General features: G+C 36.6%; 1 protein-coding gene across 4 annotated transcripts in view; it reads left to right on the top strand.

The window, feature by feature from the left end:
• The window catches only part of MYO5C (myosin VC), a 33604-nt gene that overhangs the window by 4908 nt on the left and 11981 nt on the right, over positions 1 to 16715 (top strand). For 3 of the 4 annotated variants that reach the window (XR_009724580.1, XM_061347420.1, XM_061347418.1), the window contains exons 6-28: positions 377 to 520; positions 1249 to 1330; positions 1923 to 2030; positions 2582 to 2688; positions 3335 to 3600; positions 4030 to 4111; positions 4430 to 4570; positions 5094 to 5219; positions 5847 to 5930; positions 6834 to 6968; positions 7326 to 7423; positions 8982 to 9068; positions 9154 to 9265; positions 10189 to 10400; positions 11030 to 11195; positions 11592 to 11738; positions 12302 to 12466; positions 12695 to 12788; positions 13350 to 13413; positions 14606 to 14786; positions 15411 to 15504; positions 16342 to 16405; positions 16492 to 16572. Coding sequence is in view for 3 of the 4 variants with exons in the window: in XM_061347420.1 (XP_061203404.1) it covers positions 377 to 520; positions 1249 to 1330; positions 1923 to 2030; positions 2582 to 2688; positions 3335 to 3600; positions 4030 to 4111; positions 4430 to 4570; positions 5094 to 5219; positions 5847 to 5930; positions 6834 to 6968; positions 7326 to 7423; positions 8982 to 9068; positions 9154 to 9265; positions 10189 to 10400; positions 11030 to 11195; positions 11592 to 11738; positions 12302 to 12466; positions 12695 to 12788; positions 13350 to 13413; positions 14606 to 14786; positions 15411 to 15504; positions 16342 to 16405; positions 16492 to 16572 (2840 nt within the window). In the remaining variant the exon portion in view is untranslated. The remainder of the gene's footprint in view (positions 1 to 376; positions 521 to 1248; positions 1331 to 1922; positions 2031 to 2581; positions 2689 to 3334; positions 3601 to 4029; positions 4112 to 4429; positions 4571 to 5093; positions 5220 to 5846; positions 5931 to 6833; positions 6969 to 7325; positions 7424 to 8981; positions 9069 to 9153; positions 9266 to 10188; positions 10401 to 11029; positions 11196 to 11591; positions 11739 to 12301; positions 12467 to 12694; positions 12789 to 13349; positions 13414 to 14605; positions 14787 to 15410; positions 15505 to 16341; positions 16406 to 16491; positions 16573 to 16715) is intronic. The other variant, XM_061347419.1, reaches the window with a different exon arrangement.

The raw sequence follows: 16715 nt of genomic DNA, 5'->3' as shown, positions 1-16715 counted from the left end.
AGGTCCTACCTAATTTACCAGTGGCCCTTCAGAGGCTCTAGTTTGCCTCCAGAGTTTTATCTGACCACATCCTGTTAGTTAGATGATAAGAAAACAATACTGAACAAGTTGTTTGGTTTTATTAGTTGGAATAGAAACTGGCTTGAGCTTCTTTATCCAGGGAAAACTTTCTCTAATTCTCCATTTATGCAATGTTATGCTATTTTTGACTTGAGGCTTATCTTCACATTCAGGCCTCAAAATTTAAGTCTCAATGCTAAGATTGATCCTTGAGCACCTCTTGTTTTAGGAACTTGTAGTTGAGTCATGTTTTGACAACGTTATTGTTATGAAAAAAGCAAGTAAAGCAAATCTTAACAGTTTATAATTTTTGTAGGCTGTTGGCAATGCGAAAACCACACGGAATGATAATAGCAGTCGATTCGGAAAATACACTGAGATCAGTTTTGATCAGAGTTATCAAATCATTGGTGCTAACATGAGAACATACCTGCTTGAGAAATCCAGAGTTGTGTTTCAGGTGGGTAAAAGTGGAGGATGTATCCTGGGGACCATTCCCTACAATAAGTGTAAGAAGTATTCGAGAAATCTGTGTCTTTTAGTCATAACAGTAACGTGTGCCGGCTGTATCTGGAAATCAACAGTGTATATAGGGCAGAGAGAGTCTTGGTAAAAAAAATGGATGATAATTTATAAGACCAGGATTTATTGCATATGACTCATTACAGAGCATAATTGTGATAACCTACAAAAGAAAGCACTTGCTTAATAAAACTGTTTTTACGAGGTTTTCTTCTCTTATTGTAACTTTTTAAGTACTATAAAAAACACTTCTATGTATCTGCTTCCTGAAGGACGGTTTGGAAATAGTTTTCTGGGAGACCAGAGGGCAGTGTTTCAGCTGGCACTCTGCACAGTTGTTTATTGCAGTATCTGTCAGTTCTCATTAGTAGATGGTTGTTCAAGCAGAAGAAATTTAATAGTGTAAGAGCTTTGGGGAAAAAACTCGGCATATTGGTAATGAAAAGAAAGTATACTTGAATTTATCTCTTTTAAAGCTCTTGTTGAAGTCTTAAGATCTGCCATTTTAATATTGGGCTATTTTCTTTGCCAAACTATCTTGCAGCAGAATTTAAGTATCATTATCACTTTACAGTTGTGTGGAATACAGAATGTTTTTCTGTTTCTGGTTTGGATTTTTACTCTTTTCAGTCTTTCTCTAATGGTGTTCTTTGCTTTAACTTACAGTCAGAGAATGAGAGAAACTACCACATATTTTATCAGTTGTGTGCATCTGCTATGCAGCCTGAATATAAGCATCTCAAATTGGGTAGGTCTCAAGAAAATAACCTACTCTTCATTTTTGAAGTGCAGCATTTTGAAGATTGGATTTTCATGCTGGATATGCTAGAATGTTAAGTGCTTTGTAGCATAAATCTCACAGACTTACAATGGGACTTGGATTTTTAAGTTACTTAGCTATAAATCCTGCTTGTATTGAACTTGGTAGCAAATCCCTAGTAACTTGAGCAGTGCGTGATTAGGTACCTGAGTGTCTTTGAAAATCTTATTCTTTCTCTAGTGACAGATGCCATAATGACTGTTTAGGAGTGTGATTCATTTACCTACAGAGAAGCTTTAATGCCACCTGTGAGAAGCAAACCTTGGGAATATGTTTATTCAGTCTTCATTCCTGTTTGTTTATCAGATCAAGTATTGAGATTGCCAGGAATTATGAGTACTTGTTTGTGTCAGCTTAACTGAGTTAGGTGCCTGGATTTCTCAGGAAAAGAGGACTCGGCTCATCTTTGAAGAGCTGTCATCTGACAGCATCTTTACTTTTCTGATGTCACAAGACTCTTTGCCAAGTGGCTATCGCCAGAGAATTTTCCAGCATCACAAGTTTTGCTTCTTATCTATAGGAAGCGCAGAAGAATTTAACTACACAAGAATGGGCGGCAGCACAGTAATAGAGGGAGTTGATGACAGAGCAAATATGGTGGAGACTCAGAAGACATTTGCCTTACTGGGTAAATTTTTGGGGATACCTTTTCAATAGGTTTAAATGATGGTCTGGTTTCATTGGGTTGGTTGGTTTGTTTGTTTTCCTGAAGTGGGCAAAGGTGGAAATGTCCAAAATGGTAGAAGTAATTACCAATATTATTTCTTTCATAGCTTGTACATTGTGCTGTTGGACTGGTAAAGTACTAGGCGAGAGCAAATGGCTATTTATTGTTAATGGTCAAAGTCACTAAGAGCTGGAGCCTTCTTGGCCCTGTCAGCTAAGACAGAAGTGCTGTGACAGAAGTGGAGTTGGGAGCTTCTTTGCCCCTGTACGGTTTATGTGAAAGCCAAGTCAGACTTGAGCTGGCATTTAGGGAGGTACAGGAGTTTATGCCTGATCTCTCCTTGGATCAGACAAGCAGGAAGTAGGCAGAACTAAAGGTTTGCATAGTAAGCTGCAGAGATGCTGTACAATTCTTGCCTGAACAACAACAAAGCAAGTAATCCAGCACAGTGCTATTTTAATTAATTGTACTGTTTCTGAGTATTTAAAATAATCAATAATTGGTTTTTTTAGGTCTGAAAGGGGATTTTCAAATGGATGTTTTTAAAATGCTGGCAGCAATCCTGCACTTGGGCAATGTGGAAATAACAGCTGTTGGAGATGAAAGATCATCTATCAGTGTAAGAAATTAGCTCATTCAGATACTAACATTTTCTTTTACATTCTATACCAAATGCCCTTTAGCAATAGTTTTTCTTGTATATGGGGATCAGAGCGACATTAAATCTGAAATACTGAACTTGATTTTTCCAACCTCCCCTAAATAGAATCACAGCAAGTGTTTATGTGAATCCTGTTTCATGCCCAAATTCAGAGGGTGTGAACAAAAGGCAAAATGTGGCTAAGAGAACCCTGTGTCAAATTGATCCACATCTGCTGGAAAAGCCATTTGGGACTGCCTGCATCCAACACACTCAGGAAACAGAGCATTTGCAAAGCTGCTCACAGTGTGTCCCAGCAGACAATGCAAGCCTAAAAATAAAGGACACCTAAATATAGACTGAAGTAACTTTTCCTTTCAGTGTCTTAATTCAAAACAGCTCATCCAGTCTTATTTTTTTTTCTCTCTTGTATCAGGAGATCTATGAAGCATTATTTATTTTAGCTCTTCCTGATATTTTACCAGGCAAAGAAGTGGACACAGCCCCTTGTCCATCTAAAACCAAAAAATCATAGTTTGACATCAGCGGTGCTAGGATTTTACTGTCTAGACAACAGCTAAAGTATTAAATTTAATCTAATACTATTTATTTATCTTCTTTAAAGCTGAAGGATAAACATCTCAATGTATTCTGTGAACTGCTGGATTTAAACTGTGATAAAATGGCACAATGGTTGTGCCACCGAAAGATAATCACTACCTCAGAGACTGTAATAAAGCCAATGACAAGACCTCAGGCTGTTAATGCAAGGGATGCTCTGGCAAAGAAGATCTATTCCCACCTGTTTGACTTTATTGTGGAAAGAATTAACCAAGCTTTGCAGTTCCCTGGCAAGCAACATACTTTTATTGGTGTTTTGGACATTTATGGGTAAGAATGTCTCTGGAAACAAATCTAGGTTGTGCCTTTTCTTTGGAGTTGATAAGAGCTTTTCAGTTTGTACTCCTAATGATTCTGGAGGAGTTTATTTTACCAAAAGGCCATAGTCATGTAGGTTCTTTTAGCATCCAGAGTAACGGAAATGTTCAGCAAATATAAATATGTAGTATTTTTGGTGAATGAGGTTTAAATTTCACTTTTGACACGATGTGTCTACATTCAACTCTGGGCTGTGTTAGCTCAGTGATGTCTGGTAACATTAACTTCCAGGGAAGTTTTGAAATGCCTTAGCAACCTCATTAGTCTTATGGCTGTTTAATTTTCTTGGAAATACTGGGATACTTCCAAAGTCTTGCAAGAATCCTACCATCTGTATTGAAATGTCAGTCTTTTTTTTTCCTTATTTGACATGTTTTTCAGCTTTGAAACGTTTGATGTGAATAGTTTTGAACAATTTTGCATCAATTATGCTAATGAGAAACTGCAGCAGCAATTTAACCTGGTATGTTCCTTTATTTGTTACAGTTCTTATTTTGCTTCAGTTTTGAGACTATTAATAATGGATATTTGCAAATGCTATTTGTATTTGAGTAATGGGTATTTCTGGATAATGGCTATCCAGAAATAGATAAAAATAGTGACATACACACACTATATTTATGAAAATTTCTGAGTTTATTTTCCTACAAGACATACATCTAATATACTGTAAAATACATAAATGTTTGGTTTCTGTTTTACATATACAGTCACACACATGCACCCATTGTATTTATTCCTTAATTGTAACCTTACATTTTCATAATTTTCACATATCTAGCATGTCTTTAAACTTGAACAAGAAGAATACATGAAAGAAGACATCCCATGGACTTTAATCGACTTCTATGACAACCAGCGTGTCATTGACCTTATTGAAGCCAAAATGGGAATTTTGGAACTTCTGGATGAAGAGTGCTTGGTAATTTAAAAAATTATATAGATGTTTACGGGTTGGGCTTGTAATCCATATTTTATCCTTTTTAATGGGAAGGAAATCATTTTCTTTATGAAAGAAACATTAATGTTTGCCCTCTATTTGGTAATTTTAATTGTAGCCTATTTTTCTCTTACAAAATTAAGGACCTAAAGCTAGATTCTTACCTCGAAGGTAACCCGGATTTCTGCACTGTGAGAGTAGTGTAGTACTAGAACAGGTTGAACAGAGGCACACTGAGTGCCATCCCATCCTTTGATGCTTTCCAGTCTCTGAGAGATGTTTTAGTGATGTTGCCAACTCAAAACCCAAATCATGTAGTAATATGGAAGAAATTAGGGAACATTCCCTAACTCATTATCTTATCTGTTGTTCTGCCCATTAGCATTCTTAAGGATCAGATTGTTCCTGATTGCAGGTAACACGCTTTATTGATAATAAGCAGTTTTGCTGTTTCTAACAGTCCATCACAGTTTGGTTAAAGAGGTTGCCCTTGTCGTTTTTACAGTTACCCCATGGAACAGATGAAAACTGGCTTCAAAAGCTATATAATAATTTTGTGAATAAAAATGCACTCTTTGAAAAGCCGAGGATGTCAAACACATCTTTCATCATTCAACACTTTGCTGATAAGGTAAAGTGTAAACAATCCAGTCTTACTTCACCCTGTTTCTGGAATTAGCTCGTTCAGAAAAGAAACCAACTTAGGAAATAGAGGAAATACCAACCACACTTGGAATTTGTATGAAATCAATCTTCAATACATAGTATTACTTGTTTATTGATAATACTGTCTGTATCATACCATTTAAACATAAGAGGTGCTTAACAATAAATTTGAGAATATGAAAATAAAGAATCAAGACAGAAACAGAAAAAGAGTACAATGTATAAATAAGACAGTTGAGATTGTAGTCCATGCATATTTTAGTCTCAGGGATTTGCATTTCAAATGTAGTATTCCATTTAATATTTAGATTTGAAATCCCAGGATAATGAAGAGGAAAGAAACTCCTGATAAAGGCAGAAGGAAATTGCAGTTGATAGAGGATTCTGACAGTTTGTCCTGCTTCTAAATTTGCACTATGCATGTATGTATTCTTGCCATAGTGAATCTGAGTAAAGCAGCGTTTCAGCCATCATTTTAAGAATAATAAAGATCTGTTGGCTACCACAACTTACTAAAAATTATTGTTTTGCTAACTGTTGATGTATTTGTATATGTGTAACTGAGAAGTTAATAATTCATCTGTTTGCACAGGTAGAATATAAATGTGAAGGATTTCTGGAAAAAAACAGAGATACAGTACATGAAGTATTGATTGAAATCTTGAAAGACAGCAAGGTTTGTGAACAGTCAGTAATGATTGATTTTTCTAAATACCGGATTTTACTGGAATTCATTCACATCTAATTTTAAAATACTGTTCTGATAAAGAGTTTTTTAATAAGTTGAATCCATTTGTTTAGACTTAATTTTTATTAATATTCTACAAGTGTGTATTTTTAACGTCAGAGTAACATACAAGGTGAAAAACCGCAGTATTTGCCTTTTTCGTGTATATGCATTTACTTTGCTAGGTATGTTACGGGTTTTTTGTTTGGTGGTTTGGGGTTTTGATTGGTTTTGTTTGGTTGGTTTTTTTGGGTTTTTTAATATCTCCTTTGAATTTTGGAAGCCTTGTAACTGACGAATTCACTTAGGTTTTTTTCCCATAGTCATTACATGTAGCTTTGATGGGTAGTGTATCAATAACAGCTGCCTTTGTTTATTCTTCAAGAGACATTAAGAGAATGCCAGGGCAGGGAAAACATCAGATGTCTCATACGTGCCTGCCGCTTCCCATCTGCTTGAAGTTCCTTTTGAGTCTACAGACTTGAGACTTCAGGATTACTCTTAAGAAGCAAACTTAATCTGAGCAAAAAAACATATTCTAAATCTAAGTTAAATACTGTGAAAATATAACCTTAAATGGGCTAATTTAAAATCTGTATTAATGTCGATGTTTGCTCATACTGAAATGGCTTTTGCAGGCCAGTTTAACAATTACTGAGTTTTGTCTGTGAAATGTGTGCATGCTTCACAATAGACTCAGAGTTGTTGAACTGTTTTTCAATTGCTTGTGGCTTAAAAATCTCGTTTCAGGCATTAAGGTTTCACGTTTTATGTTATAGAAAATGTCATTTTTGTTTAAACGGTATTGCAGTTCCACAGCATCTAACTGTGATTCTTTCACCACGCTTTCAGTTTCATCTGTGTGCAAATTTTTTTCAAGACAGTCCAGTGGCCATTTCACCTTTCAGTTCAACTATTAACATCAAATCTGCAAGACCTGTTCTCAAGTCACCTAACAAGCAACTCCGGATGACGGTTGGCAGTAAGGTACTATGTAAACATGCTGTTCTATGATGCTCCTGCTTTCAGGGAAGTGTTCTGTGCAATGTGAGTGGAACACAGGTACTGTATTCCAGTACTGTTCATAGGGGCTATCCAGTTTTCAGTAGGGGCTACAGCCAGCCACAGTACAGTGCTCCAGGTCTGGGTATAAGTGAGTTCAATTTATATATAGGAGACGGTTGGGTACAGCAGGTCTGTTATGTTTCCTGCATTTAAGATCTAAACGCTAAGAAAATCTCCCAGTTTCCAGCCAAAATCTAACAGATTAAAAACCCAAGATTCAACTTTTTGCTTAGCTGTAAATGTTTCATTAGCAAAACTGTTCTGTCTGATATTTTCTAGTTCCGGAATTCTTTGTCTTTACTTATGGTGACACTCAATGCAACCACCCCTCATTATGTGAGGTGCATAAAGCCAAATGATGAGAAGTTGCCTTTTGAGTAAGTATGTTTGTGGTGTTGAGCTGTTATATTACCTTTAAAGTTAATAGAGTATTTTTCTATTTCACAGTATCTACATGTCAGCAAGTTAAATTCTTATTCTTGAGCAACTTTCCATACAGGAAACATATTTTAACTTTCAAGATTGCTGAAGTGGAAGTCATCTTACAAAAACTAGAATTATTCAGTAGTGGTTATTGATACCTTGAAGAATTTTGTGATAATGAAGAATTTTTAAGTTGGATATTAGTGTTTGTGTATTTGTCATAACATTTTTAGGGGAGAGGTTGTCCACCTTTAATTTAAGTTGATGGATATTTTGTATAGGTGTGTTTGTTCTTGTACCATATGGATTAGCACTGGTTTGTATTCGGGGAAAAAAACCCACTGCCACTTTCTTTGTGAACTTTTTTCCACAGAAATATTTAGAAGAGCTTTAGAAGTCAAAAGGTGTGAGCAGTGTTGAACACAGCATTGGTTTTTCCAACAATTTTGTGTAATTTTTTTCTTATAAAATAATCATACATGTAAGATAATTTGCAAAATGTCTATGACCTTCTTGATAAGCACTAACGTGTAAGTAGGAGTTAACCTTCATGCAGCTATTGGTCTGTTTAGTGAGCGCAAGCGGAAGCACTCTAGTTTCCATTACACAGCTTTCAGCTGGAAGGTGGTGTAATGGCAAGTGAAAAAAAAGCTCACAGCCGTGTCTGAGTAGGAGGGAAAAGGCAAACTTTGATTCTAAATTAAATTTAAGTGTGTTAGCTCATTTTCCTGAAGCCAGACAAAATCTGTCCATTCAAAGCATGTTACAAACGGCACTGTTTCACTATCACTGCAGTGAGACCTCATTATTCTGTTTAATAGCAATGAGGCGGGGAAATAGCTTGGGTAAGATAAAACCATGTCTGAATCAGACTAGAAGAGCATACCATCTGAAAGAACAATGAACAGTCTGTCAGCCACAGGGATTTCTTAGCTAGTACTGAATTCACACCATAGTCTAGTGCTCTGTGAGCATATCAGCTCTGGTCCGGAATTGGAAAGGGTCTTTCTATGCCTTGTGCTGATAATCTTGAACCCAGATATTCATGAGTAAATCCAGGTTTATTCATTTGCTCTTTCATTTAGCCCTTTTATTCAGTGTGCTAAAAAGTACCAAGAGAGAGTTTCTTCCCAATAGACTTGAGGGAATTTATTTCTGTGTATGTTGTGTGCTGAGGGTGGCATGATTCTTTGCCACTTGCTAATGTGAACTGTCAATATTAATACAGAAAGGAAGCAGGACTTTCCAAGAGAGAAATAGATGCAGTCTTCCTTTTGTTTCGAGAAAGAAAAAGAAAATCCAGGTAGTCTCTATCACATATTTTAAAAAACAAACTAACAAACCAACCCCTAACTATTCTGTGATTCTCTGATTCTATGACTGTATATAAAATGTAGGGACCCCTGCATCCTAAGGGCAGAAATGGAAATCCAACTAGTAGAATGCTTCTAATGAGCATAGCATGCCAAACCAAGCAAAAATGTAAAATATAACTCTGTTGGGTTTTTTTAGGTTTGATTCAAAACGAGTTGCTCAGCAACTGCGAGCATGTGGTGTTTTGGAAACTATCCGAATTAGTGCACAGAGCTACCCATCCAGGTAGGAACAGCAGTGGGCCTCCATCTGTCAAAAGTACTTGAGTGCCTCTAAAATGAGTTGCATTTGCTAACTGTTAATTTTCCAGGTGGACTTACATTGAGTTTTTCAGCCGTTATAGCATCCTTATGACACAGCAGGAACTCTCCATAAATGATAAGAAGCAGATTTGCAAGACTGTTTTGCAGCGGCTAATCCAGGTTGGTTTGTATGCACTGACCCATCATGTGTTATAGTGTTTATTATTAATAAACAGTCTTTTTTGCCAAGTATCTCACTTCCTCAAATAGGAAAGATGTTTACGTTACTGTTTTCCTGATACAGGGTGTTGCACATAGGCTTCTAGGTCAACAGCCTTGTGTTTTGATGCAGTCATGATGAGATTTCACCTCTTCTATACTTAATATCTTTGCTTGCAACATGGAAGATATTCTACCTATATTTATAAACCAGTGAACAGTAATGATACTTTTTTTCAGGTGTTAGAAGTTTACGCACATGACAGGGCTGTTGGTGGTGGAATGCACCACATTGGAGAAATGCTCTAAAAATGTACTATTCTGTATATTGCTCCTATTTTTAGACAAACCTGTAGTGATGAGGCTTGTCCAGTGATTCAAGTTAGCATGTCAGGACTGAGTTCAGAATCAGGGATGTGTAAGACTAAGCACAGGCATATTTGCAACACAGCTCTGGCACAGGCCAAGGGTTGGGAGCAGCTAAGCTCCCAACAGCAGCTAAGTTTTTCTCACACAGCTTGCTCATTCAAGGCCAGACATGTACACACAGAAGTGGTGTTGAGCCCAAGGAATCAGACTTCCTTGAACTAGGAGGGTATGAAGAAGTTCCTTTCAAGGCCTTAATGATAAGTTCAGATCCTCCCTTTAATTTGAGATCACTAGAGCACAGTATTTTGGATGTGATTCTATGGTTCTTTCCACATAAGTGGAAATTTCCTCCCTTATGCTTCCACTTACAAATAAGGCAAAGAGGATATTCTTATTTGACAAGAGTGTGTCATTTCAGAGGAACTTGCCTGAACTGACAGTTTATAAAAGGAAGAGAGTGTCTGATCTACAATAATAGCCTGAAAACTGAATACACCCATTGTTTTCTTTTTCAGGATCATAACCAGTATCAGTTTGGGAGAACAAAGATTTTCTTCAGAGCAGGACAGGTTGCTTACTTAGAAAAGCTGCGATCAGACAAACTGAGACACGCATGCATCGTGATCCAAAAGAGTGTCCGAGGCTGGCTGCAGCGCAAGAAATTCCTTTGCATAAAACAGGCAGCTCTTATAATACAGCAGTATTTCCGGGGGCAGCGGACTGTACGGTACTTTTGGATGATAATGAATTTGCTGTTGGGGTGTGCCTGAAGGCATAGGAAAGGTCAAACTAATGCCCAGCACTAATTTGGCAGTGTAATCTTTATGAATGAGCAGTTCAGAATGTATTTCCATTTCCTCCTGACTGTAAATATGGGCTTTAAAACATTCAAGCTATTCAGGTGATATGAAGAAAGTGCTCTAGCAGGTTTCAGATGTCTGCTGGATTCCTGAGAGGCCTGCCTGCCCGTAAGCTCACTAGTTAGCTAATGATGCATGACCCAGTTGTCGGCTTGGGCTTACTGCTGAGCTTCAGAGCCGGAAAAGAACTGAGGTAGCAGGAAGGAAAAGCAATTTACAAGGGTTTACAAATTAGTGTGTAAAAGTTATTAAAAGGAATTATGCATCAGAGGTACTGCACCAGAAAAAGACCATTAGAACAATTGCTTGTGGAACAGATTTCAAAGATTGTGGATAATTCTCTCTCTCACTTTAATTGAGGAAAAAGCTGTATTATTGGTAGTGGATGCCTGTTTTTAATACCTTCTTTTTGTGTGTGCGTGATTTGGCTGACCAAGGCAATGAGTATGGGAAATCTAATATGACCTAAGCAAACTTTATTGTCTTTTGAATCAAGGCAAGCTATAACTGCAAGAGCTCTGAAGGAAACATGGGCTGCTATAATTATTCAGAAATACTGTCGGGGTTACCTGGTCCGTAGACTTTGCCAGCTCATCCTTGTGGCAGCTGTGACAATTCAAGCTTATACAAGAGGATTTCTAGCAAGAAAAAGATATCGGAAGGTACAACCTATCAAAAGATTTATTTCAGTAACTGGGAAGATCTATTGCTCTATAAGACAGTTGGAGACAAGGGCAACGATCCCTAATACTTTACGTGGTTCTCATATCTTCTGCTCAATTTTTATATTGTTAAAAAACTATAGTAATACTGGTGAATAGTGTTTTATATTTAATCTCTGAGCCACCAAGAACTCTGTCTGGTTTATACCTGATGCAGATCATTTAGTGTGATTACTACAGTGGTTCAAATGTGTCTGCAGTCTGGGTATTTCACTGTTTTGATACTTCTGTGCGAAGCTTTGTCGTTACCAGTGTATGCAGAGTCACAAAATATTATAACTGATGCTGATTGATCCATATATAATTACAGACAGATGTTAATATGTTATCTTAAAGATGCTCAAAGAACACAAGGCTGTGATCCTTCAGAAGTATGCCCGTGCATGGCTTGCCAGGCGCAGATTTCAGAATATTCGGCGGTTTGTCTTGAATATCCAGCTTTCATACAGAGTTCAGCAACTGCAGAAGAAGATGGAAGAGAAGGTGAGGGCCACCAGTCAGCTTATGATTTGTACTGGCTTTTTATCATATCTGTTTCATTCAGAGCTCTCATGTTGACTAGAGCTTTACATGAAGTACAATATCCATACTCTACTTAACAGGTAGGGACAGGAGAATATGTAAGGCATATGGTTCTTTATAATAAACCAGTAGTATTCTTTCTACATCCAGGTAGCAAGAATCATCTAGGGTTTCCTTATATTTTGGGGTTAGTTGTGCCAATAAGAAAAGTCTCATTTTTTAAATAGTCGGTCCAATCTCTGGGTGGGATTACTTGTGTTAGGATGAAGGATACTCCTCTCATGCAATGTATTTTGTGACTTTCAGGAATTCCATATTATATCTATTTTGCAGCTTATTTCTGAGATCCATACCAGCCAAGCCGTCTTTAAGATGGTAGCTTTAATCTAGTTGATCGAAACAATCCTTGGTTGAAATAATCATGACACGGGATGGTGAGCAGAAATAGGTCAGGTGCTTCCTTCAAAGTTCTGTTAAACAGTTTCAGGCATGCATTTTTCTGTTTTCTTTTAACTTCATTGTAGAGTAAAGAAAATCATGGTTTGCTGGAGCGATTGACCAGTCTGGCTTCAGCCCATATGAATGACATGGATACAATTCAGAAACTTGAATTGGATCTTGAAAAGTTAACTGCTCAAAAGAGAACATGTGAAGAGAAAGGGAAAAAAGAGAAAGAAGACAGTGAACAGGTCAATTTTAATTGCCATCTGCATGCTTTTAATTGAAATATTTGTTTTTTTTCAGTTACTGGATTTATCAAATGCATTGTTCAAGAGTTACCAAGTAACTTTACATTTGGGGGGGGGCATCAGGGAAGGAAGGGAGTCCATATATGCTTGTTAAAATGTAAGACCTTCTGTGACCTGTTTCATCTTCCTTCGTAATTTGTATATTATGCTTATTTTCTATGTGTACAGAAAATCTTAAAACTTGAGAATCAGAATAAAGAATTACAAGAACAGAAAAAGACCTTAGAAATAAAGCTCCAAGAAAAAACTGAGGAAATGAAAGGTATGGTAACTAAAAGGAGCTTTAAAGGAGTTAAGAGTGGGTTGAAGTTGTAAGGTCAAGTTTTCAGCAAGGGTAAATAACTTTTGTTCTAACGAAAGCAATATAAGTGCTGAATTTACAGTAAATCTAAACTTCTGTTGCTTAGAACGTGAAGTGGGAGTGCTTTTAATGTAATAATTAAATTTGTTCTTTTAGTAGCAAAAGCTTGCCTCCTGTTATGTTTCCCATGTCATGCACACGCACTCCTTCAAAGTGTCACTTTGGCCTTTCTTCCTTTAATATGCAACTTTTAAGAATCTAATTTCAAAGGACACAGGCAGCACATGGGATCAAGTATAGTTTAGATGAATAACACATCAGTGTTAACAGAACCTTTGTATTCTATAGCATTACTGGTAACATTTGCTTTGTTAATGTTTTGCATTTGTGAGAATAATTCCAGCCTTAAAATATGCTAAGGATTACTTATGAAAACAAAACTTCTCATTGTGCTCAGACTGTTCTAATAAATGCCCATCATTGCATGAAGGTCTTTGAAATATTTAAATCTTTTTTTGACAGAAAAAATGGATGACCTCACGAAGCAACTCTTCAATGATGTACAAAAAGAAGAAAATCAGCGAATGTATGGAATCTGAATCTTACTGTTTTGAAGCAGACTTCATTTCTTCTCTTTCCCCACCTTCCTTTCTCCTTCTGTAAATGTATTATACTCACATCATTATGAATGTGTCAGTGTTCTTGGACATGAATGCTGGTACTGAAGTACTTCATGTATAGTTGAGGAAGAGCATATGCTTGTTTGAGGGTCAGACACAGAGGAAATTATACTGTAGACTTGAGACTCTTCTTTGCTCTTGCAGTTTCCTGTCTTTTCATGTGTCTTCCTGAGAATTGAAAGGCAACCCCAATCATAATGGTTTCTTTGGAGATACCTTCAGAATTTGGTCAGGACTGGAAGAGCAGATGATGGCCATACCAGTCAGAATTACTGTGAAGTGAATATTAAACGACAGAGCCAAAAGATTAAGCTTGAAGGAAAGGCAGTGTTTGTAAAGGACATTGGTTAAAAATATGGAGGAAAACCTTATTTTTTTTCACCCCATTCGTATTTTATTTGCAGTACATTGCAGTACATTTATTTAACAGTAAATGGCTGTTGCTTTGCAGCATGCTTTCCTCAGATCCAGTGTTTATTTCCCGGGAACTCTTTTCCAGTATTGGACAGAGAACCTTAGATACCAAATAGATGCTGTTCTCTCAAGTGTGAAGAGTGCAATCAAGTCACTTTTCCTGAGGTTCAGAAGCTGTGTGGTGTTTCAGCTCAGTCTGATTTCAGCTGTAAATAACTTCAGACTATGCTAAGAGGACTTCTTTGCTAGTTTTCTTGCTTTGCCCCTTAGCTATATTATGTTTGAAGCCACTCCATTCCAGCAGGGACTAGTAGAAAACGGAAAGATTCTTGCAGTGTTTTACTCTTGTTATCTCCTTCCTCAGTGCTGACTATGGCCATAAATGTAGCGTGAAGCTGCTCCGGTAGGCTAACTCTCAAAGAGGTAGAGAATCAGCCTTTAAGTGGAAATAAATTAGTTTTGCCTTGAATTCAGTTCCAGTATCTGAATTATATGTAGAGAAGTCTAGGCTTATTCTCATTCTATTGTCATCCATTTTGTAGATTGATTCTGAGGATATAGGATAGAATTTTCATGTAATTATGGTTCAATGAAACATGTTCTTCAAATTAAAACAAAAACAAAGCCCACTCTTTCACTTATGAATGTAGGAAAATAAAATCATCTCCTCATTGCTTTATTTAGGATACTTGAGAAAAATTTCCAGAATCAGAAGCAGGACTATGAAAAAGAGATTGAGTTGCTCAAGGCAGAAATTAAGATTCTGAAAGAAGAAAAGAGTCAGCTACAGAATGAAATTCAGCAAGAAATTGTCATTCAGGATGGCTTGAAGATGGAAGTAGGACAACTTACAAAACAAGCACAGGTGAAACATGACACATTTCATTTTGGCATCTTTGCTAGATAAAGTGAATAGAGAATGTGGGTGTTTTATTTATATATATATTATATTAAAGCATATATTATTTTATATATATATTTCACTAATTTTTTTATCTCCAGTGCGTTTTTAGAAGTTGTAGTTAATAAGATGCATTTTATACACCACTATGTTGCATGGGTTTCATACAGTCCACAATATAAGTCACTGCTTGCAGAAATAAGTGCTTGTTTTGAAGAGAGTTATGCCTGAGTATTTGTATGTTTAAATATGTGGGTCTTTTTTTCTACCTTTTCTCAAGAAAGTATTCATTTCTCAAGGGATTTTTCATAAATGTGGTTTATAAACTGAACCTGAAAATAGTACTTTTGTATAAAGTCACATTTTTTTTATGTTTTTGATCTGTTTTAATCAATTCCATGACCCAAACACATTTTCACTGCATCACATTACTACCCTCTCTGATGCCTGAGAACCAGGTGCTTTAAACACGTTTTAAGCCTTCTACCACATGCACTTATTCTTAATTATAAGTCTTTATGATATAACTGATACTCAGCCCATGTCATTCAATCCTTGTCTCAGTTCATAATTTTTATCTTGATTCAGAAAATACCTGAGTTGCAAAAGGAAATTGAACTGCTTCAGACACAAAAATTGGATGTTGAAAAGCAGGCTCAGTCACAGAAGCGAGAATTGAGAGGTAAGCTACATACTAGGTGATTCAGAGAACTTACCAACTACAGTTTAAATGGATTTCTTCCATCTTTGCTTTGACAAAACCCCAGTTCTTTTTCCCATCCCATAGAGTTTTCATTCTATTCATACCTTTACTCAGAAAAAGAAAAAAAAACCCCAGCAGATGAGTTTTACAAAGTGAACACCGCATGCTGTGATCTGGTGTACCCCTTTGAAGAAACTCTGATTTCAAATGTTTCTCTTTTGGGTTCAAAAATCAATGGTAATAACTTAAATTTCACTTAAAATTTAGCAAGTAGCTTGTAAAAACCCAAGAACATAGAAACATTATGTTATCTAGTTTTCATTCATACTGTTTTTCACCTTAGGTCCAGTAAATGTCAAATATGCTTAAGTAACTTGCTGAATTGGGTTCTCTTTGGGAAAAGATACTTAAGAAGCAGCACTACTGTTGTGCACTTTGTTCAGCGCTGGCAGTGTTATAGAACAGACCTGTATCTGCAGCATTCGGTGTAGTAACCCAGTACTAGATGATGGATCATCTATAAAACTCTAGCAGTTGTCCAGACTCAGAACAGAAAGAGGTAACTTTGCATTGAAAGTTTGTTGTGTTTATTAGGTATATCACCAATACTGATTTTTATCTGGTGCACTTCACATGTCCAGAAGTAGAACAAAGTCCCTCATCATATTCTTATAGTAAATCACATATATATCCTGAGTAACAGGAAGACACCTCATAGATTGAGGAATAGGTTGGTTTGATTGTTATAATCAAACTTAGTTTGAAAAGTGCTCAGAAAATTATTCATGTAGTAAACTTTTCTTTTTTTCCTTCCAGAAAAGATGTCAGAAGTTACAAAACAGCTTCTTGAAAGTTACGATTTTGAAGATGTAAGAAGCAGGTAATTTTGTTCTGGAGTCTGTTCTAAAAAGCTTAGGAAATGCATTTTGTTCGCCTGCACACTAATGGTTCCACCTTGTATTCTAGACTCTCTACAGAGGATTTGGAACACCTAAATGAAGATGGAGAACTGTGGTTTGCTTATGAGGGCTTGAAAAAAGCTACAAGGTTAGTTCAGTTCTCCAGTGTTTTCATAACTCCACGCTGTGATCTAGAAAATAAATGGAAAGATCAGTGAGTAGCTAATCTGACAGTCCAGTGCTGAACATCTGGTTAAGAAATGAACAAGCACTACATTATACGACTGGCTG

This window comes from Neopsephotus bourkii, unplaced genomic scaffold, assembly GCF_033783945.1.
Source record: "Neopsephotus bourkii isolate Nb327-2 ecotype Australia unplaced genomic scaffold, CSIRO-AGI_Nbou_v1 NB_318, whole genome shotgun sequence".
Classification (NCBI taxonomy): domain Eukaryota; kingdom Metazoa; phylum Chordata; class Aves; order Psittaciformes; family Psittacidae; genus Neopsephotus; species Neopsephotus bourkii.
This window is presented reverse-complemented; position numbering and strand designations above follow the sequence as displayed.